The sequence below is a fragment of the Mustela lutreola genome, chromosome 3 (genome assembly GCF_030435805.1).
Source record: "Mustela lutreola isolate mMusLut2 chromosome 3, mMusLut2.pri, whole genome shotgun sequence".
In the NCBI taxonomy this organism is placed as follows: Eukaryota; Metazoa; Chordata; class Mammalia; order Carnivora; family Mustelidae; genus Mustela; species Mustela lutreola.
The window spans coordinates 67,072,525-67,095,394 of NC_081292.1; the positions used below are offsets into that span (position 1 = coordinate 67,072,525).

The following is a 22,870-nucleotide window of genomic DNA, read 5'->3' on the forward strand; positions in this document are numbered from 1 at the left end:
TAACAAACAAACAAAAAAATAATGCTAATAACAGCATTTATCCTTTGTGGACCTGATTCAGTGCTAATGGTTCATATATATTATCTAACTGTATCTCCATGTCACATATATAGGACAGCAACAGTTTAAGAATTTGCCCAAAGTTATCTAGTCAACAAAGTACACAACGTCACAAGGGCTTTTTACTGGGTATACTATAAAAACATTTACACAGGGACACCTGGGTGGCTCAGTGGGTTAAAGCCTCTGCCTTTGGCTCAGGTCATGATCCCAGGGTCCTGGGATCGAGCCCCGTATCGGGCTCTCTGCTCAGCAGGGAGCCTGCTTTCCTTCCTCTCTCTCTCTCTCTCTCTCTCTGCCCGCCTCTCTGCCTACTTGTGATCTCTGCCTGTCAAATAAATTAAAAAAAAAAAAATTTGCACACATTCTATGAAAAGAATATAGGTTGAATATCAGCCTTCCTATAGAATGTGACCTTGGACAGGTTATCTGAACAAAATACTTTATAGTAGGCTTAAGTGTCTAAGAGGATAAAGCATACTTTGCAATAAACGTTTATCAATTGCTTCTTGTACTTTCTGAAATCCAAATATTCTGCAACAGAGGAGGAGGAAGATTAGGGTGTGGAATGAACATTCTGTGCCAGGGACTGCTAGGCTTATAACCACACTAGGAGATAGGAAAACACTACCTCAGAGAAGCCAAGGTACCAGAATTCAATGACCTACTAAGGTTAGGGAACTATTTGGTGGTGGAGCCTAAAGTCACCTCTATCCACAGCAAGTGCTCACTCATTACTGGACCACCCCAATATATTTTTTACTTTTACTTATTTATTTTCAAACATTTTAAAAAATTTATATTCAATAAATATGTAACATATTACTGGTTTCAGAGGTACAGGCCTAGGATTCATCAGTATTACATAATACCCTGTGCTCATTATATCATCACATGCCCGCCTTAATGTCCATCTCCATTAGCCTGTCCCTCCACCCATCCCCACTCCAGCAACCATCAGCACTCTGTTTCCTATGATTGACAGTCGCTTATGATTTTTGTTTTTTTTTAACCCCCTTTTTTCCCCTATGATCCTGTCTTTTGTTTCTTAAATTCCACATATGAGTGAGTAATTGTCTTTCTCTGACCTATTTCACTTAGCATAATACCCTCTAGTTCCATCCACATCGCTGCAAATGGCAAGATTTCATTTTTTGATGGCTGAAATATATGTTATATATATAATTAATTAATATATATAGACTTGGTCGTGGTGAATAATCCTTTTACTGTACTTTTGGCGCCTACTGCAGAGGGTTTTTCAAATTGTACCTTTGGATCCTATTGGCTAGTACCTTGGTGAGAATTTTGGCATCCATGTTCATCAGGGATCTTGGTCTATAATCCTCCTTTTTGGTGGGGTCTTTGTCCGCTTTTGGGATCAAGGTAATGCAGGCTTCATAGAAAGGGTTTGGAAGTTTTCCTTCCATTTCTATTTTTTTGAAACAGCTTCAGAAGAACAGGTATTAATTCTTATTTAAATATTTGATAGAATTCCCCTGGGAGGTCATCTGGCCCTGGGCTCTTGTTTCTTGGGAGATTTTTGATTACTGCTTCAATTTCTTTGCTGGTTATGGGTCTCTTCAGGTTTTCTCTTTCTTCGTGATTGTTTTGGTAGTTTATAAGTCCCTAGGAATGCATCCATTTCTTCCAGATTGCCTCATTTGTTAGCATATAGTTGCTCATAATATGTTCTTAAAACTATTTCTTTGGTATTGGTCATGATCTCTCCTCTTTCATTCATGATTTTACTTATTTGGGTCCTTTCTGTTTTCTTTTTGATAAGTCTGGCTAGGGGCTTATTGATCCTAATAATTCTTTCAAAGAACCAGCTCCTAGTTTCCTTGGTCCATTCTACTGTTCCTTTGGTTTCTGTTTTGTTGATTTCTGCTCTAACCTTTATTTATTCTCTTCTCCTGCTGGGTTTAGGCTGTATTTGTTGTCCTTTACCAGCTCCTTTAGGTATAAGGTCAGGTTGTATATTTGAAACCTTCCTTATTTCTTGAGAAAGGCTCATATTGCTATGTCCTTCCCTCTTAGGACCTCCTTTGCTGCAGCCCAAAGATTCTGAACAGTTGTGTTTTCATCATTTGTTTCCATGAATTTTTAAAATTCTTCTTTAATTTCTTGGTTGACCCATTCATTCTTGAGTATGATGCTCTTTAGCCTCCATGTATTTGCCTTCTTTCCAACTTTCCTCTTGTGGTTGAGTTCTAGTTTCAAAACATTGTGGTCTGAAAATATATAGGGAATGATCCCAGTCTTTTGGTACCGGCTGAGACCTGATTTGAGACCCAGGATGTGCTCTCTTCTGGAGAATGTTCCATGTGCACTGGAGAAGAATGTATATTCTGTTGCTTTAGGATGGAATGCTCTGAAGATATCTGTGAAGTCCATCCAGTCTAGTGTGTCATTCAAAGTCCTTGTTTCCCTTTTATCTTCTGCTTCGATGATCTGTCCATTTCAGTTCCCAGGGTGTTAAAGTCCCCTACTATTATTGATGTGTTTCTTTGATTTAGTTATTAATTGGTTTGTATTTTTTGCTGCTCCCATGTTAGGGGCATAAATATTTACAACTATTAGATGATCTTGTTGAATAAACACTTTAATTATGATATAGTGTCCTTCCTCATCCTGTATTACAGTCTTTGGTTTAAAATCTTATTTGTTTCAGGGTGTGCGGATGGCTCAGTCGTTTAAGCATCTACCTTCAGCTCAGGTCATGATCCCAGTCTTCTGGGTTCAAGTCCCACATCGGGCTCTCAGCTGAGCGGGGAGCTTGCTTCTCCCTCTGTCCCTTCCTCCTGCTAGTGTATTCTGTCACACTCTCTCTCTCATTCTCGCTCTTAAAACAAACAAACAAACAAACCTAACTTGTCTGATATAAGAATTGCTAACCCAGCTTTCTTTTGATGTCTATTAGCATGATAAATGGTTTTCTACTCCCTCACTTTCAATCTGGGGGTGTCTTTGGGCTTAAAACGAGTCTCTTGTGGACCAAATGGTCAGAACCCGGACCTCTCCTAAACTGAAAAGGGAAAAAAGAAAAAGATACTTCATACATACAAAGTCCAGTCCTTTCTGTTTGTTCCTCCTGCGCTCCCTTGCAGAGGGCACCTGGGACGGTGGAGGGAGGATGTCATCTTCAATGGCAGGATATGTCTCGCCATAAGCACCTAGGAAGACCACACAAAGGAGAAGCCTTAAACATCCATCATTTCAAATTTTTTTACTCCGTGCTAAACCAATACTTTGTTTTTTACTAGCTTTAAGGTATTATTTACATATAATAAAATTCAGCTACTACAAATGTACACAAATAGCTCAGTAACTTTTGTGGAATACACATTTTATCTATGTATTCACCAGGTGATGGACCTGTGAATTGTTTCTAGTTGAGAGTTACTAATTTGCTGTGAACATTCGTGTACATGTCTTTGTGGCCATATGTTTTCATTTCTTTGGAGTATATTCCTAGGAGTGAAATTGCTGGGTATTCTGTTTAACTCTATGTTTAGCCTTTTGAGTAACTACCAAACCATTTTCAGAAGTGGTTCTATCATTTTACAATATAAGAAGGTTCTAGTTAACCCATACACCAACACTTGGTATTATCAATCTTTTTGATCACAACCTCTCTAGTGATCGTGGAGGTAATCCATTTAGAACATTTAGAATTTTTCCAACTCTTTATTTTAAAAGACTATTTTGAAAAACCTAAAGGAAAGTTATAATACAATAAATACCTAAAATCACCATTCTTATTTTGCCACATATACTTTATTTTATATGGGGGGTGATGGTGTTAATGGTGAACCAGTAAGTTGACACTTCATCTCCACATAGTGAAGTATGTACTATCTAAGAACAAGGACTGTCTCCTACATTATACCTTTATCACATTCAGGAAATTTAATATTGATACAATACTACCATTTGCCCTATAAGTGATATTCAAATTTCTGATATTTAAAACGTACAGCTTTTTTAAAGGCAGCAATAACTACATTTTACTGAAAGAGATGTGGTTTTTTAAAATTCCAAAAATAAAGTTTTGTGATTTCTGTATATACCCAACCATTAATGCACTTGCTTTAAAAAAAAAAAAGACGAAAACAGGGTGGAAAACACCCCGTCCGCACACTCATAGCTTACCTCGCTATCAACAGAGTGGTATGTTTGTTAAAATCAGTGAACCCGCACTAACGCATTATCACCCAACATCTGTAATTTACATTAGGTTACTCTTGGTGGTGTACATTGCATGGGTTTGGACATGTATCCAGTATGACAATACCCACAGGATAGCTTCACTGCCCTAAAACTCTCCTGTGCACCACCTATCCATTCCTTCCTCTGTATCTGCTGATCTCTTTGCTGCCTCCATAGTTTTGTCTTTTCCTGATGGTCATAAAGTTGGAATCCTATAGTATGTAGCCTGTTCAGATTGGCTTCTTTCATACAAATGCATTCAAGGATCTTCTGTATCTTTCCATGGTTTTGTAGCTCATTCCTTTTCAGCACAGAATAATAATATTTCACTGTCTGGTTGTATCACAGTATTTTTATCCATTCACCTTCTGAAAGACATCTTGGTTGCTTCTAGTTCTTGGAAATTACTGATAAAACTGCTGTAAATATCTGTGTGTGGATTTTTGTATGGACATAAATTTTAACTCCTTTGTGTACATATCAAGTAGTGTGACTGCAGGATTGTTAAGAGTATGTTTTGGTTTCTTAAGAAACTTCCAAACTGTCTCCCAGATGGCTGTACCATTTTACATTCCTATCAGCACTGAGTAAGAGTTCCTGTGATCTTGGCCATTCTAACAGTGGTATCTTGTTATGAATTTACATTTCCCTAAAGACATATTTTCATATGCTTATTTGCCATCTGTAGGTCCTTAGTGAAATATGTTTGGATCTTTTGCCCATCTTTTAATTGAATTGTTCCTTATTGTTGAGTTTTAAGAGTTCTACTTGGTTGTGGTAACATTCCTTTATCAGATGGGTCTTTAGCCAAGTATTTTCTCCTAGTCTCTGGCTCTTCTTCTCATTCGCTTGACACTGTTTTTAAAGAAAAAGTTTTTAAAGAAGTCTGGTTTATCCAATCTCTCTCTAATGGATTACACCTCTGGTATTGTATTTAAAATGTCATCATCATCCCTAAGTTCTTCTAGGTTTTCTCCTCTGTTATCTTCTAGGAGTTGTATAATTTTGCATTTTACATTTGGGTTTATGGTCCACTTTTAGTTGTTTCTGTTGAAGGGCGTAAGATCTGTGTCTAGATTCCTTTTCTTGCATGTAGATGTCCAGTTGTTCTAGCACCATTTATTGAAAAGACCATCTTTTGTCCATTGAACTGCCTTTGCTCTTTTGTCAAAAAACAATGGAATGTACTTGTTTGGCTCTATTTCTAGACTCTATTCTGTTCAACTGATCTATTTGTATATCCTTTTGCCAATACCAAACCACTTGATTACTATTAACTTATAAAGTTGAAGTGTCAGTTTTCACCTTTGTCCTCTTTACATACTGAGCTGGCTATTCTGGATCTTTTGCCTCTCCATATAAACTTGAGAATCAGTTTGACTGGGATTGTATTGAATTTATAGGTCAAGTTGGGAAGAACTGGTATCTTAAACCATATTGCATCTCCCAATCCATTAACATGAAATCACCTGTTTTATTTCATAAGTGTTTTATAGTTTTTCTCATAAGAAAATCAGTATGAGATCTGTATCTACACATTTCTTTTTTAGGGGATGCTAATGTGAGTGATACTGTGTTTTAAATTTCTGAGACCACTTGTTCATTGCTGGTACATCTAGGAAAGCAACTGACTTCTGTGTTTTGACCTGGTATCCTGCAACCATGCTGTAACTACTTATTAGTACCAGGATTTCTTTTATTCATCAGATTTCCTACAATCATATCATCTATGCACAAAGACAGTATTATTTCTCCCTCCCAATCTGTATTCCTCCTTTTCTTGTCTTGGCACATCAGCTAGGACTTCCACAATGATGTTGAGGAGCAGTGAGAAGAGACCTCTTTGCCGTTTCCTGGTCTTTACAGGAAAGTTACTATTTCCTCATCATTAAATATGATGTTGGCTGTACGGTTTCTGTAGATATTCTCTATCAAGCTGAGGATGCTCCCTTATAGCCCTAGTTTGCTGAGTTATCATGACTGGGTGTTGGATTTTGTTCAGTGCCTTTCTGCATCTACTGATACTGATCATGTGATTTTTCTTCTTTTGCCTGTTAATAGGATGATTACATTTTGATTAATTATATTAACTGAATATAAACAAGTTTGCCTACCTGATATAAATTCTACTTGGTTGTGGTATTTCACACATTGTTAAATTCATTTTGCTAATATTTTCCTGAGAATTTTTGCATCTATGTTCATGAGAGGTACTGGTATGTAGTTTTCTTGCACTCTTCTCTGTCTGGTATTAGGGTAATGCGGACACTCAGAATGTGTCCCTCTACTTCTGTTTTCTGGAAGAGGTTGTAGAGAACTGATAGAATTCTTCCCTAAACATTTGGGAGAATCCACCAATGAAGCTATCTGGACCTGGTGCTTTCTGTTTTAGAAACTTATTATTGATAGAATTTCTTTTTTATAGTCAATTTGTGTTTTTTCCAGCTTAATTTACTACAGACATAGAACACTGTAAGTCTAAGGTATACAATGTGATGATCTGATATTACATATATAGCTGACCCTTGAACAATGCAGGGGCCCTGCATGTTTGAAAAGCCACATATAGTTTTGGACTCCTCAAAAAATTTACTGTTGACTTGAAGCCTTACTGATAACACAATTAACACATACTTTATATATATATATACATATATATATATACATATATATATATACATATATATGTATATATATATATGTATATATACATATAAAGTATGTGTTAATTGTGTTATCAGTAAGGCTTCAAGTCAACAGTAAATTGACTTGAGGAGTCCAAAAGTGTGTGTGTGTGTGTATATATATATATATATATTCTTCCAAAAAAAGAAGAGAAAATGTTACTGAGAAAATACACTTTCCCCAGTACTGTATTTACAGAGAAAAAATCCACAGAGAAGTGGATCCGCACAGTTCAAACCCATGTTGTTCAAGGGTCAATTACATATTGCAAAATGTTTTTTTTTACAAGAAGGCTAGTTAACACATCCTCTTCCTCCTTCACAGAATTGCCATTTTGCTGTTCTTGTTATGGTGAGGACATTAAAACTCCACTCTCACAGCAACGTTCATGTTTATAGTACAGTACTGTTAACTGTAGTCAACATGCTACATATTTAGATCCTCAGAACTTTCTCATCTAGAGAAAAAGCCTTACCCACATTCACTAGAACAGTGGTAACAGTCATGACCATAGGATATTTGTGGGATATCAAGAAGAGAGATTGCTATATCTTTGGTCTAATATAATGAAATAGTCCAAGACACAATCTTGAGTGCCCCAAACTGTCTTAATTTTTGGCAGGAATAGGTCACATTGCCCTGATGCCTCCATAGACAACCTCCCTATCCTATTTCCTTCCTCCTGGTTTCTCTATCTGTAATCACTCTCCACAATATGACACCCTGGAGGACACCCTGAAAAGAAACACTCACTAAAAAAGTATAGGCTAGTTTGGAATTTTCATCTCATGAAATACAACTAGTATGTAGGATATTTAATTCCCTGATGGCCCTAAGACAGCAGAAATGCTTATGATCAGAGTACATAATTACATGTGCATTACAGTACTTAAGAATATAAGTAAAGGTACTGTGAGATTTATTTTTCCTTAAAACTAAGAATATCCTTATGACCTTTTAAAATTGAAAGATTCACATGCAGTTTTAAGAAATCAAAGAGGTCCTTTGCATACTTTGGCCAGGTCCCTCCAGTGGTAATGTTTTGCAAAAGAAAGCAACAACAGTCTCACACCCAGGATACTAATACTGATAAAATATCCTTGATCCTGACGCACTGATCTCTTAGTAGTATTCCACTGAATGGATGTACTATACTTTAACCAATCATCTACTGAAGGATATCTGGGCTGACTCCAGTTTTTGGCTATTATAGTAAAGCTGTTACGAAAATTCATACAGGTTTTTGTGTGAACCTTTCCTATGACTACTAAAGTTCATTTTAGTTACAAAGTTTTTTTTTTTTTTTTTTTTTTTTTTTTTAAAGATTTTATTTATTCATTTGTCAGAGACAGAGGGAGAGAGAGCAAGCGAGCACAGGCAGACAAAGAGGCAGGCAGAGGCAGAGGGAGAAGCAGGCTCCCTGCCGAGCAAGGAGCCCGATGTGGGACTCGATCCCAGGACCCTGGGATCATGACCTGAGCCGAAGGCAGCTGCTTAACCAACTGAGCCACCCAGGCGTCCCTACAAAGTTTTTAAAATCAGAGTAAGTCATATTTGATAATTATTAAGTTAATAAAATAGAACATTCCCTTTCTACCACCTTGCAAAACAGAGAGTGAAGTGCTCATTTTGTTAAGTATGGAGAAGTATACTTAAAAGAAATATAAATGCTTAATATTTAAGTAACTAGATTGGTAAAAGAAATATACTCACCAATAAAAGCACTATCAGATTCCAATAATGAAGTTTTCAAGAAATCATCGGAGTCCTCTCTAGGCTAAAAGAAACATCATGTATTAATGATTTTTATTAGTCCTGTATGGAAAAACAACAAATTTGTACCAAGAGGCACAAGTCTCTACACTGTCCCAAAAATTAGCAAAAAATGAATGGAGAAAGGTAGGACTGGCTGCTTGCCTCCTACACCACATTCCAGTGCCCAATAAAGAAAGACCGGTTTTATTTAGGGTCACAATACTGCGATGAAAACAGTATGAAGCAATGAACCCAATTAAACATTAAAAGTCTTTAAACTGGTACGCCTGGTTGGCTTAGTTGATTAAGCATCTGCCTTTGGCTCAGGTCATGATCCCAGGGTCCTGTGACTACATCCCACATGGGGCTCCTTGCTCAGCAGGGAGTCTGCATCTCCCTCTCCCTGCCACCTCCACCAACTCTTCTCTCTCTCTTGATCTGACAAATAAGTAATAAGTAATATCTTAAAAAAATAAATAAAAATTAAGTCTTTAAACCACAGCCAAGATTCATTCATTCTTTCAGTTATTTGTACAGTGTACTTCCTATTATTTCCTCCATGCCAGAACAAAGATGAGTAAGAGTTTCTGCTGTGGAGTGGATCGTAATCTCATGGGGGAGAGAGGGCTGTGTCCTCAGACAATGACAGCCCTATGAGACAGCAGTTGTCACAAAGGTAGAGCACAGATACAGAGGAAACATAAGAGTAGGGGGGAAAATACCACTAAGATTGTGTTTATAATGAGCTCTCAAATAAGAGATTAACAGATTTACACACAGAGAATACTGTCTCCTTATATGTTGGAAGGAGCCTAAAGTCACATACCACCACTTCCCCAGCAGATTTCTAGGATGTGCTAGAACACTCCACTGAAGAGCTAACCATTAATTTCTAAATACATTCCACTAATACACAGCATTATCAGAATTCACAGCATTATCACTGAATTCTTCCATAGGTTGCATTTAACTTTCCTTTTTCATTTAACACCTACTGATTCTACTTTTGCTTTTTGGCATGAACAGCTTCTAATATTTACTAAATGGTCTGAACCAGATGTTCCTAGCACCGCATACCACCCAGCCTCTCTTGCTCATCAGAGTCCTTCATGTATCTGAAAAGTGATCCAAGTCCAGGTAAGCTCTATCTTCTCCATGACAACCTGCCCCACTTTTCATTTGTGTTTGCTATACAATCCAGTTTCTAGGGTGATGAGGACCCCAAAATTTATTAGCTTCTTGGTAACAGCCATGATAAGCTGTTTCTGCTGAGTTACTACTCAGCAAAATATGGTGTTATTTTGTTATTTTAATCTGGGATTTTGGTTAAAATTTTGGTTAAATTTCAGTATCTTTTCACTGAGAAATGTGGCTGCCACATTCAGAGAAACCTACCAACCTGCAGAGATTTCAGGAATAGGGATGGCATGGGGACAAGGAGGAGCTCTCAAGACCACCTTGGTTTCAAGCCTGGGCTGTGCAGCTTACCACTGCGTGATCATGGGCCCACCGTTTCCTCTTCCGTCACAGAAAGAATGCATATCTTGTATACTTGAGAGAAATAAACATCAAGTACCTAGCACAGATAGGGTGGTCACTCTCTAACTGGTAGCTATTAGCAACATCATTATCACTTCAAATGAAGCACCAACAGCTACCAACTGGTGACCCTGGGCTACTAAAACAGCTGAGCTGAGCCTTACCTTTATAATCTGAAAATGCAATAATATTGTTACTGTTACTCGTGTGTATGAAGGTTAAATTTATTTCCAACCTCAGTCTTTTCCCCTGAACTCCCTTACCTGTCTGTTACTTGCCAGTTCCAACTGTTTGTCTAGCAGGCATCTCAAAACTTACCATGTTTAAAACTAAGATTAAATACCTTGCCTGAAGTCACACGGCTAAAAACAGACCAACCTGAACAGCCTAGCCCTGAAGTCTTGTAACCACAATATACTTCGTATAACAATATGCTTTCTCTCTACATATTCCACTAATACATCTCTGAATACCCACTACAGGGATGAGACAAGAGTTAAATTCTTTCTTAACTCAATATTCAAAATTGGATTACTCACTTACCTTATTCCTAAAAATTTTTTATCCCCCAAAAACTAGCTTGGAAAATTGTAACTGGTTTCTTACCATTCTGCGGTCCCGTACTTTAGCACTTGGGATGGCATCCAAGTCAGCTGTAGTTAATGGAGAAAAAACATTTAAAAATAAAAACTTTTACAATATCCTTTGTGACTAGCTCTCTACTGTAAATTTTTTCAACTATCACATTTTAGAATGTTAAGCTATTACTTATTAATTTATAATTATATATATAAATATATTTATAACTAGTTCAGCATCCATTCTAGTTGAATAGACAAAAGTAAAAATCATTGTGAAGTCTGCAGGAAAAGAAAATAATGCAGGATTCTTCAAGCTTCACTCATATTTCCACAATCTGGGCAGAAAGTTGCTGAGTGGACTTAAACACGGGTCCCTCACATAGAATTTTTCAGCTCCAGGCACCTGGTTACACAGAGTCTCTGGAGGAAGTATACCAAATGCCCCCCCCCCCTTTTTAAAGATTTTATTGATTTATTTGACAGAAAGAAATCACAAGTAGGCAGAGAGGCAGGCAGAGAGAGAGGGGGAAGCAGACTCCCTGCTGAGCAGGGAGCCCAATGTGGGGCTCGATCCCAGGACCCTGAGATCATGACCTGAGCCAAAGGCAGAGGCTTAACCTACTGAGCCACACAGGTGCCCCAACCAAAGCCCCCTCCTCTTTGATTTGACCAGTTTTCCTATGTGCATCCAATAGTGCATTTTGTCCTTTAGGGACTGCCTTTAGGATAAATAGGGTATGAATGAATGATAGCCTATACTCCTTCTTAGAATATTTTATACCATGCTTGTGATTATTTTACCATATTTAAACCACATTCTTATGAACTCAGTCATCATAGAGTTCACTGGAAGTTGGTCGGTGGCTGCTGTGGAAGATGGATACCCTCGGTGCCCAAATGCACCTGCATCTATCCACCTGGGGACTACTTTTCAGTTAACCAGCCGAATATGCCAAGACTGCACCACATCAGATCAGCAGGGTCTCCTAAGGAAATATTCCACCAAAATGCTTATAAAGGTTAAAAATGTACTAGTTTCTCTTTTCTGATGACATGCCATAGAATGTGGGTTACCATGCTGTTAGAGGGTGATGAGACCATTGTGAAAAGTTCTATATCAGATGGATGAAAGACTTCTCCTATATCAATCTTTATCAAAGCCTTGACCTGGGCCTAAAATGGTGCGCAACTTATTCCTGTGATTATGTCTCATGGTCAAAAAAGTTTCCTCAGATCCTGAGGCCTGAGAATGAGAATGTCTTATTCTTATTACTGGACTGTTGTGTTTTAGGACTTATTTTCCATTGCCACCCTCAACGGCCTGCAGGACTCTAGGCCAACGGGGCCCACAAGATGCTGTGCTCTGTGAGGCAGCTACCCCCACTCTGCTGTGGGTACCCACAGTTCCCTACCCCCAGTTCCATACTCCCATGGGACCCTAGATTTCTCCTTTGCAGCACTCAGTACGCTTAGGCTTATTTAGCCTCTAACTCCTCCAACAAAGTATAAGCTCCTTGACAACAACAGCATATTTCATTCATCACCACATCCCCTGGATATGCATCAGTACCTGTGCTCACCACAGGCACTCAGGAAGCACCTGTTGATTGGCTGATTATACAAACACACATTTACAGCCCAGTGTCCCTGAACAGATTTTATGCCCTACCAAAACCTGTCAGACACACATGGCAAAGAAATGCCCCACAGGGCACTGGAGTGTTTGCCCAGCACTCCTTCCCTTGGTTCCTACTTCCTGCTGCAGATGTCACGTGGCCTAGCTGAGGTACTCCATCCTCCCTGGACCCCTCTCACCCACAACGTGCCTCGGCCACACCCATCAGAGCCCTCTCGGGGACCTGTCCTTTTCTGGGGCTATCTGCCAAAAGGGCCATGTGAGCATGGAGCTACCAGTGGGAAGCTGCCTGGGACTGCAATCAACAACAGAGAGAAAAAAGGCTAACAACAACAACAAACAACCCAGTGCTACTCTTTGAGACAGGAATGACGATTTCTTACCTTCAGCACCTTCCTGCATCTTCATTCTATTCAGTTTCTTCTGCTGCTCTCTTAGCAGGGCTTGCTGCTGGATCTCTAAGTTGTGGTGATCTCTTGGAGGATCTGGGTACATGAACTTCAGGTCAACCCGTGTTTCTGAATCTAGTACAAAAAATATATAGGTAAGTTCAATCTTGTTTCCAAAGGAGATTTTATAAAACTTCAGTAAACATATGAGGAATGTAATTTCAAAATCAAGGAATAATAATGTATCACCAAAGTCAAAATGTATTAAAATTATCATAAAACTCAAGAACACGAAATTAATATTCTGTAAGTAAATGGCCTTTCACAAACTTAGCAACATTAAAAGGAACTCCCCCACCACACCACCCCAGAACAAGCAGTAGCTTATTATGCATTCCCCATCCGTACTTCCCCACTCCCCAAGATTTCCCTCCAGAGCACACAGCTGGGCAACTATGTACACGTATAGCCACGCAGTCAGTCACACAGCTACAACTCAGGGAGCCATTAGACACTAATCGAAGCCAGTCCCTAAAATATACTGAAAAAAATGAAAACATAATGTTATCAAGCCAATTAATATTTTCACCCTTGTAAATATGCAAAAAGCAAGATAAATACAGACTGGCTGGAACTTTAGGAGAGAGGTCATTATTGGAGGAAATGACAATCTAAGAATTCATCTATGCCACAAGTTCAAGAATATGAGGTGAGCAGAATGAAAATGATAAAACTTAACTTTTAAATCTTGAGAACAAAATGTAGTTCATATATCTAAAAAGCCTTGAAACTATTATTCCCTTTGATCTCTAATTATACTGTTGGAATATAATTTAAAGAAATTATCCTAAATATGTAAAAAGCTTTATGATCAAAAGTTATCACCATTACCATATCCCATGTGAGAATAAGCATGAAAAAGACAAATAATGTCTTGGCTTATAATGAAAACAGTCTGACTACGCAGGTCCCCTGACCAAACTCTGAGACCTACTGGCTTAATACACTGCCTGGCATATAGTAAATTATCAATAAATCATAGCATTAAAAGACAACAGTAAATGTAACTGATGACACTTATAAATCTAAATGAAAAACAAAAGAGAAAATTAAGTAACAGTTTTACTGTTTTTTGTTTATTGTTTGTTTTTGTTTTAAATAGGCTCAGAAAGAAGACTAGAAATATGAATGGTGCTTATATTTAGGTGCTTATATTTAGGTGGTTTGAGCAAGGTGATTTTCCTTTCTAGTTTTCTGTGTTTTCAAAACTTTCTGTAATAGATACTAATTTAAAAAGCAAAAAGAAGAAAAGTTCAGTTCTGGTTCATCTGGTAGATCATATGACCACATATCCAACAATTTGCCACTTTGACTCCAAAACCTGCTCTATTACATGGTCCAAAAGGAAAATCACATATAACACACATTTTGGTTCCTCTATACATTTTCAGTCTCCTAGGACCTGTGTCTCCTGGTAATCCTATTTCTCTACTAAGCTTTCTCTGCTCCTTCTAAGTGCTACATCAAAATCAAATCTTCTCAACTCTCTTCCTTCAAATACTCTCCATTTGCTCCTGCCTGAGTTACTCAGGGACCCTGCTCTCCTCATTCCTTCTTTTTCCCATACCCTACACACACCTCTTACCCTGTCACAGCCCTTCACATTAGCATTCTACCCTGTTCTCCCAGCTCTTCCCAGCCAAGCCTACCTCCTCCAGGAGCTGTCTTATGCTTACTACCTCCAACACTCTGCCTCCTAGTCAATCCTCATTCCCATGTTAATGGGCTTCTGGTACCCTAATTCCACTGAAAAAGATCTAACCGAGGTCACCAGTGACTTCTGATCCAACTAACGCTTTGCACTATTCCTCTTAAATGATCCCTTCTCCTTGACATATTCTCTTCCCTTAGATTTCGGGATACCACATTCTCCAGTCACTCTGACTGTTCCTTCTCAGTCTCTTTCTTAAGCTCAGCTTGCCCTGTCGCCGTTCCATTAATGACAAGTGCTACTCTTCTCTTTAGTCTACCTGATCTAATCGACTCCGGAGAGGCTTTAAAAGCTGTATGTTCTGCAAAAGAAAAGAGTTAGACAAACTCAAGTTTCACCTACTAGATTGGTAAAGTGAAGAACTAAAATATATAGAAATTTTATTCATCATTTTTTAAAATAGGTATCCTAAATGAAACTTTACTTTAGAAAAAGGATACAAATAAGCACTTGAATATGGTTAGAACACAGGCTGTATCTCAAAGAGCAGCATTCTACTCACCTCTATCTTTCAGCTCATTGAAGTCATGAATATTCTGAAAAGTAGTAACATCTAAGCCCTTAGGCGACTGTCTTCTGACAGGAGCTTGTAGCCGATGCCTAGCCATGTCAAATATATCCATGGGATTCCTTTCTCTTTTCCTATAGACAGAACACAAATTTAGGTAAATGTGTTTTAATGTGAGGCGAATCAGAGCTTACATTTAACTCCCTCTACAAAAAATTTGGAATCTTCTATCACACGATATTACAAAACTTTAGTATCTGTTATTTCAATCTCCTATACTAAAAAATATAGTAAAGGTCAGTGTACTCTCTCAAGATATTCTGATGTAAAGGCCCTTATTAGGAGAATAAATGAGTTAGCTTTATCTTAGAATATTCACATAGTAGAAAGACCATAGTCTTTGAAGTCAGCAAAACCAAGATTCAAAGACAAGCTTTGCTGTTTTCTGGCAGTTTGACCTTGACTTCATCATCTGTATGATGCAGATGATGTCTATGCCTTCTAATTAAGTGAAGTTATACACTGTAAAGTACCCAGCATTGTATATGACATATATTAGGTAATCAATAAATATTATCTTCCCCTCAGCCTAAAATAAAAATTATACAGAGAAATATGGTATTAATACACTTCCCAATATAAAGGGTACTATCCACAATCTCCAACACTAATTTTACAAGGCCTTTCAGGGAATTCAATTATCTAATTAGTTCATTTAATACTCTACTTCTGTGGTACCCAGGAAGTTAACGTAATGGGCAGGGGGCTTAGTGAGTTTTCCTGTTAGGGTTCTGGGGGAGTGACCAAGAAGAGGAAAGGGATGGGGGACAGTGTCTCTAGCCCTGAAAGGAAAGACCTACCAGTGCTTCCTGCAGCATTTGATAGGCCCTTCTATTTCTGAAAATGAGGATTTAAGCTATAATTGTCAGAGGCTTGGCCCAACTCCTGCCTTCATTTCTTCATTCCACTAATCTTCCCTAAGCACCTAGATGGGAACAGCTCAGATCCCAAAAGGCAATACCACGGCTCTCCTGGAGTTTCCTTTCCTGGTGAGGGTAAGGAGTCACGTGGGTCACAAAAGTACCCTGCCAAGGCTGACAAAGACCTCCAAATAGTAAGCCACCTAGGGTGACAGGAAATGCAACACAGATTCATTATAATGCAAAACAAATATTAAAAAGGCTTCTAGGAGGCCATTAAACTCTGTTTAAACTGCCTAGTTTCCATTACGGCTATAAGTTAAATAGGCTGCTAAGTTAGGAATTAGATTATTAGATCTTCCTTGGATATGAGCTGCCTAATATTTGTTTTGTGCCTAACACAAAGTAAGAGCTCAAAAATGTGAGCTTAATTAATGAATAAGAGATTCTTTTTATGAAATAATTTATAAAACTGGAATAAAGAATCAACTCAAATGTCTCCCATTGTGATACATATTGAAAATTAAACCAAAGTAAATGTATTTAACCAGTTCTTGCTAAATGATGGCAATCTAACATATATTCTCTAACTTAAGTTAGCATGTAGAATTTACAAGGTACTTTCAAATACGTACATCTATTTATTCTTCACTAAAATCTCATGGGGTAAAAATTATTGTTACCACTTAAAAATGAGAAAACTGAAAAGCTGCCTGGCTTCTCTTGTATTAGTTTGTCAAAAGACAGTACAGTGTTCAATTTATGAATGAAACAAAGAAAATAAGTGTCAATAAGTTAAACATGCATGTTTAAATATGCAAAGCTGCAATAGTGAAGACATTCATAACATCACAAAGTAAATTAAAAAAACTATACTGACCTCTCAATTACTTAGAAATAGTTGATAAATAAAATCGAATTGTCCATTGAAAACTACCAGCATGTGTTAACATTTCATTATCTAGCCATTCTGTATTTTTGAAATTTTCTCACTCTGTTTACTTAGCCAACCAAGCTTGGAGGTTAAGCTGCTATATTAAACTCCTATCACATACTGGATTACAGTCTTTTTTTTTTTAAAGCTTTTTTTTTTTTATTAATTTGACAGAGAGAAATCACAAGTAGATGGAGAGGCAGCCAGAGAGAGAGAGAGATAGGGAAGCAGGCTCCCTGCTGAGCAGAGGGCCCAATGCGGGACTCAATCCCAGGACCCTGAGATCATGACCCAAGCCGAAGGCAGCGGCTTAACCCACTGAGCCACCCAGGCGCCCCACTGGATTACAGTCTTAAACATCACTATAAATTTAATAAATATACAAAATGATACACCAGGAATAATGACAGATATGTTTATGACTTAGTAAACATATATATATTAAATTATCTAGCTCTGTCCACTAATAGGATCCAGAAGCAAAGACACCCAGCAAGCATACCTAACATCCAGAGCTTGGTTTCTAAATACCATTCTCCATGAGGAAACAAGGCTTTCTGGAGAAATGGCTGATTTCAGGGCTGGGGCAGGGGAGATACAAGAGGATCCTGGAGTATGTCTTATAATACCAAAGAGGAAGTGCTCAGAAAGAACGGAGAATGGATTATACCCCAAAGTACAAAATAAATATATACAAAATTGAATAAATCAATAAAGGGAAGAGAAGAGGCAATTTTTTTTTTAAGATTTATTTATTCAAGAGAGAAAAAGAGGGAGAGCGCAAGAGCACGAGCAGGGGGAAGGGCAAAAGGAGAAAGAGAGAGAAGGAGACTCCCCACTGAGCTCAGAGCCCAGCGTGGGGCTTGATTACATGACTCCAAGATCATGACTGGAGCAAAAATCAAGTCTGATGCTCAACCAACTCAACCACCCAAGCTCCCCAAGAAGGGACAAATATTTCTTACAAAAAAGCTCTAAATAATATATATAGATAACTAACCCCATCTACAGGAGATGGAGCTTAATTCTACATCCTAAGCTGTGTGCCAAATTTGTTGATTCTTGTCCTAATAATAGTAACTGCACAGAGAAACCTGGCAAATTCTACTTTAACCAAATGATGAAGGTTCCCATCCCCAGGAATGTCATGTAGATGCCATATACCTTTGTTATATAATGTGATGAAAGGACCATCTACCTGTGCTCTTCTGTCCAAAGACCTTTAACACCAGTCTAATCATGAGTGAATTTTAGATAAACACAAACTGGGAGATATTCTTATAGGATTCTACCTGGCCAATACTCCTCCAGACTGTCACAGTCATGAAAACAAAGAAAAGACTCAGAAACTGTCCTAGAACAGGGGAGACTAGGAGATATGACAAATAAATACAATGTGGTACCTATATTGATTAGATTCTGGAACAGAAAGAGAACATTAATAGAAAAACAGGAGAAATCCAAAAAAGTCTGGAATTTAGTAGTAATGTTCCACTATTAGTGACAGTCAGACTCTAGTAACACAAGATGTTAACAATTGGGAAAACTAAGTGAGGGTCATATGGAAACTCTGTACTATGTTTACAACTTTTCTTTAATTTAAAATGATGCCTAGATAAATCATTTATTTAAAAAAAAAAAACCTTTTAAAAAATAAGTGTGGTAGTTATCCACTTTATTGATTTTAAAATCTACCAAAAGACTGCAAACTGCAGTTTGAAGAATAGTACTTTAAAAAATTTATGAGTCCTTTTGGCAAAAATGATCAGAAATGTTTAATAATCTAGAAGTTATTTTCTAGAAAGTCAGTATTTTATAAAATAGATTGTTAATGGAAAATGTAAAACATAGTTTTAAAATGTAATTATCGGGCGCCTGGGTGGCTCAGTGGGTTAAAGCCTCTGCCTTCAGCTCAGGTCATGATCCCAGAGTCCTGGGATCGAGTCCCGTATCAGGCTCTCTGCTCTGCAGGGAGCCTGCTTCCTCTCCTCTCTCTCTGCCTGCCTCTCTGCCTACGTGTGATCTCTGTCTGTCAAATAAATAAATAAAATATTTTTAAAAAAATGTAATTGTCTATGATTATTCCAACTCTGAAGTTTTTTGTTCCTATATCATTTTCCACCTCAAAGACTAAATTTCTGTGCCTGATTTTGTAGAAGACTAAAAAAGGGAAAGTAAAGACAATGTCCTCATAATTTTCTAGTATTGTTTCAACTATCTCTTTCTCAGCGTGGACTTCCCTACCACTTAGAGTAGCTTACAAAGCAACTTCTGCACCAATTTGCCTTGTGTACATAAGGACTGAAATTAATTATTTTCACTCACTGATTTCCGTGATGAGACAAAGAATCCATTCTCAGATAAACCTGGAAGAACGGTGTGCCACCAAAAACTCATTCTTTACTAAGTCTAATCCTATCAAACATTTCATGATTAGGGCTAGTATTTCTGGTATTCCTTCAAAAAAGTACTACTACTTTCTTCCTCCCCGACCCCAACATCTCTGTCACCATCACCACCACCACCACCATCATCATCACCATAAATATATTATTGGCAGTACGGAAGGACAGATAAAACACTCAATATAAATGTTTTATATTAGGCTAAATAAATATACATTAAATATCCCATATTTTTGCAGAGAATAGATTCAACAGGTATGGATAAATGTTTTATGAAGGCAACTTAATCTACATAAAATTCAAGAATGTCTAAGAGTCTAAGAGAATATTGGTGGAGACAGTCCAAGATAGGAGAGAAACAGCAGACCTTAATTTTGTCTGGCTACAGGAATTCAACCAGTAGTGATCAAATCATTTTGAATACCTATGAACTCATCCCAAGATCTAAGGAAAGAATAGCTGCAACTCTACAAATAGAAAAGCGACCACTTTCTGCAAGGTAGGAGGTGTGGAGAAATGAATCCAAAGCTATATATATGGGAGGGTAAACCTCAGGGGGAGGGAGCCTCCCTAAGCCAACATCAGAAACTGATACAGCAGCCAAGCAAAAAATCAGTAAGGGATGGCCCTGCCTGAAAGGCACACTCAGGTGCTGAAAGAGAGCAGAAACCTAGGTGAGACAGTATGGTCTTAGGATCCTCAGGGTCACAGAAACACTGGGGATGCCTAAGGGTGGCAGAGCTCCTAGGGTTTGAAATGGGGAAGCAGGCTGCAATCAGAAAGCCCAGGTGTGGCTGTCAGTGTTTCCATAAATCATGAACTACCAAACAGCTTGGCAACTGCACTCCAAGCAGAGGTCCACCAAGCGGCAGAACCAACCCAACTTTTTTCCCCAGGGAAGCAGTGGCACAAGTGTGCGCCAAAGGAGGCTCAGGGTTTGGAGACTCCAACTGAGTTGTATGCCTAAGATAGAAACACTTGGTCCAAGCTGAGTGAGCATAGAAGTACATATGGACACCAGGGAGATAGATGTAATTGACCCCTTATCTGTGAGGGTGCACTGAGGAGTGGGCCCTGACCTTTCAGTGTGGGGCCAGAGATTGGGAGGCTGCCATTTTCATTCTCATCCTCTAAAGTAGAGCAGAAAGTTTTCAGGGAACAAAACCACACAGAGCAAACTGGACCACTGTACTTAGCATGGCCCCCTGGCAAGGGCAATGAAGTTCTGATTGAAGCAAAGACACTTGAGAATCAGCAGAACAGACACTTTCCCAGAAGATCAACAAGAACATCCAGCCAAGACCAAGTTTAGCCATTAAACAGAACTGCAAAACTCCAGCACTAAGGGAAAACAGTATATAGAATTTATGGTCTTTTGCCACAATTCTTAGGCTTTCAATTTTAATTTTTCTGCTCTTTTTCAACCAATTTCTTATTTTTTATCAACTTTTTAAAAATCTTTTTAAATTTTCATGTTTACACTTACATTCTAGCCTTTCATTGTATTTAAATTTATTTTTGTACATATATGAAAGTTTTTCTTTCTTTACACTTTTAGGATGCAGTTTCTTCTAACAAACAGACCAAAATACTCAGGATGTAGTGTATTGCTCTGTTCTGTTCAGCTGTCTGTTGATATTCCCTTTATTTGGCTTTTAATTCTCATTTGTTTACAGTAACATTCTAAACTTTATTGTATTTAGTTTTATTTTTGAATATGTTTAAGTTTTTCTTTCCATACAATTTTGGAATCTAGTTTTCTAATAAACAGACAAAACTACACACAGGGTCCAGTGTATTGCTCTGTTCTGTTCACCTGTCTGATTATATTCTCTCACTGCCTTTTTAAAACTTTTATTTATTCTGGTTTCACGTCTCCTCTGATTATTATAATTAATATAAATTATAATTTATATAATTATAAACTATAATTTATTATTATATAATATATATTATATAATCTGATTGTTGTAATTCATATAAGTTATAATAATTATAAACTATAATTAATATATATAAGTCCTCCTCTAAAATTATCTGGGGTCATTGTTGCCACTTTAGTATTTTGTTCTCTTGTTCATCTATTCTTCTCTGGACAGAATGACAAGACAAAAAAACCTCGGGGAGGAGTGAAGATGGTGGAGAAGTAGCAGGCTGAGACTACTTCAGCTAGCAGGAGAACAGCTAGATAGCTTATCTAAAGATTGCAAACACCTACAAATCCAACAGGAGATCGAAGAGAAGAAGAACAGCAATTCTAGAAACAGAAAATCAACCACTTTCTGAAAGGTGGAACTGGCAGAGAAGTGAATCGAAAGCGACGGGAAGATAGACCCTGCGGGGGGGGCGGGGGGGGGGGTGTCTCCCGGCAAGCGGCAGAGCAACGGAACACAAAATCAGGAATTTTAAAAGCTCTGTTCCGCTGAGGGACAATGCTCAAGAGGCTAAACCAGGGTGAAGCCCACACGTGGTCAGTGTGGCCCCAGGCCCCAAGGGGTCACGGAATGATCGGGGGTCTGCGTGTCGCAGAGGTTGCAGGTATTAGAACGGGGAAGAGACAGAGCCGAGGAGTAAGCTCCAAGCTCGGGGTTACCTTGAACCGGTCACAGACTCGGTGGCTCGGAGCATGGCCAGAAGCCAGGGAGACGGGAGTAAGTGGGCTCTGTTCTCTGAGGGCGCACTGAGGGGTGGGGGCCCGGGCTCTCGGCTACTCCCCCCAGAAGACCAGGAGGCCACCACTTTTATTCCCCTCCTCCGGAAATCTACGGAAAGCGGTCAGGGAACAAAAGTTCCCAAAAGCAAACCTAAGCGGATTACTCAGCCTGCCTGGCTGGTGGTAAGGGCGGTGCAATTTTGCCTCAGACAAGGAGGCTTGAGAATCACTACAACAGGCCCCTCCCCCAGAAGATCAACAAGAAATCCAGCCAGGACCAAGTTCACCTACCAAGGAGTGCAGTTTCAATACCAAGGAGAGCAGCGGAATTCCAGAAGAGGAAAAAGCAAAGCACAGAACTCACAGCTTTCTCCCATGATTCTTTAGTCTTGCAGTTAATTTAATTTTTTTTCCTTTTCAATTTTTTTTTCTTCTGCTAAATTTTTTTAACTTTTACCCTTTTGTTTTTTAATGTTTTTTAATTAGTTTATCTAATATATATATATTTTTCTTTATTTGTTTTCCCTTTTCGTTTTTTAATTTTCTTTTCTTTTTTTTTTTCTTTCTGAACCTCTTTTTATCCCCTTTCTCCACCCTCAAGATTTGGGATCTCTTCTGATTTGGTTAAAGCATATTTTCCTGGGGTTTTTGCCACCCTTTTAGTATTTTACTTGCTCCTTCTTATACTCTTAACTGGAAAAAATAAAAAGGCTGAAAAATTCACCACAAAAAAAGGAACAATAGTCAGTACCGAAGGCTAGGGACCTAATCAATACAGACATTGGTAATATGTCAGATCTAAAGTTCAGAATGACAATTCTC

General features: G+C 38.3%; 1 protein-coding gene across 11 annotated transcripts in view; it reads right to left on the bottom strand.

Annotated features, from left to right (window-relative positions):
- Positions 1–22,870, bottom strand: part of CSPP1 (centrosome and spindle pole associated protein 1) — a 167,972-nt gene that overhangs the window by 3,895 nt on the left and 141,207 nt on the right. For all 11 annotated transcript variants that reach the window (XM_059166296.1, XM_059166293.1, XM_059166299.1 and 8 more), the window contains 5 exons: positions 15,131–15,270; positions 12,852–12,992; positions 10,858–10,904; positions 8,671–8,734; positions 3,127–3,236 (listed from right to left, as the gene is read on the bottom strand). In XM_059166296.1, the coding sequence (XP_059022279.1) occupies positions 3,127–3,236; positions 8,671–8,734; positions 10,858–10,904; positions 12,852–12,992; positions 15,131–15,270 (502 nt within the window). The remainder of the gene's footprint in view (positions 1–3,126; positions 3,237–8,670; positions 8,735–10,857; positions 10,905–12,851; positions 12,993–15,130; positions 15,271–22,870) is intronic.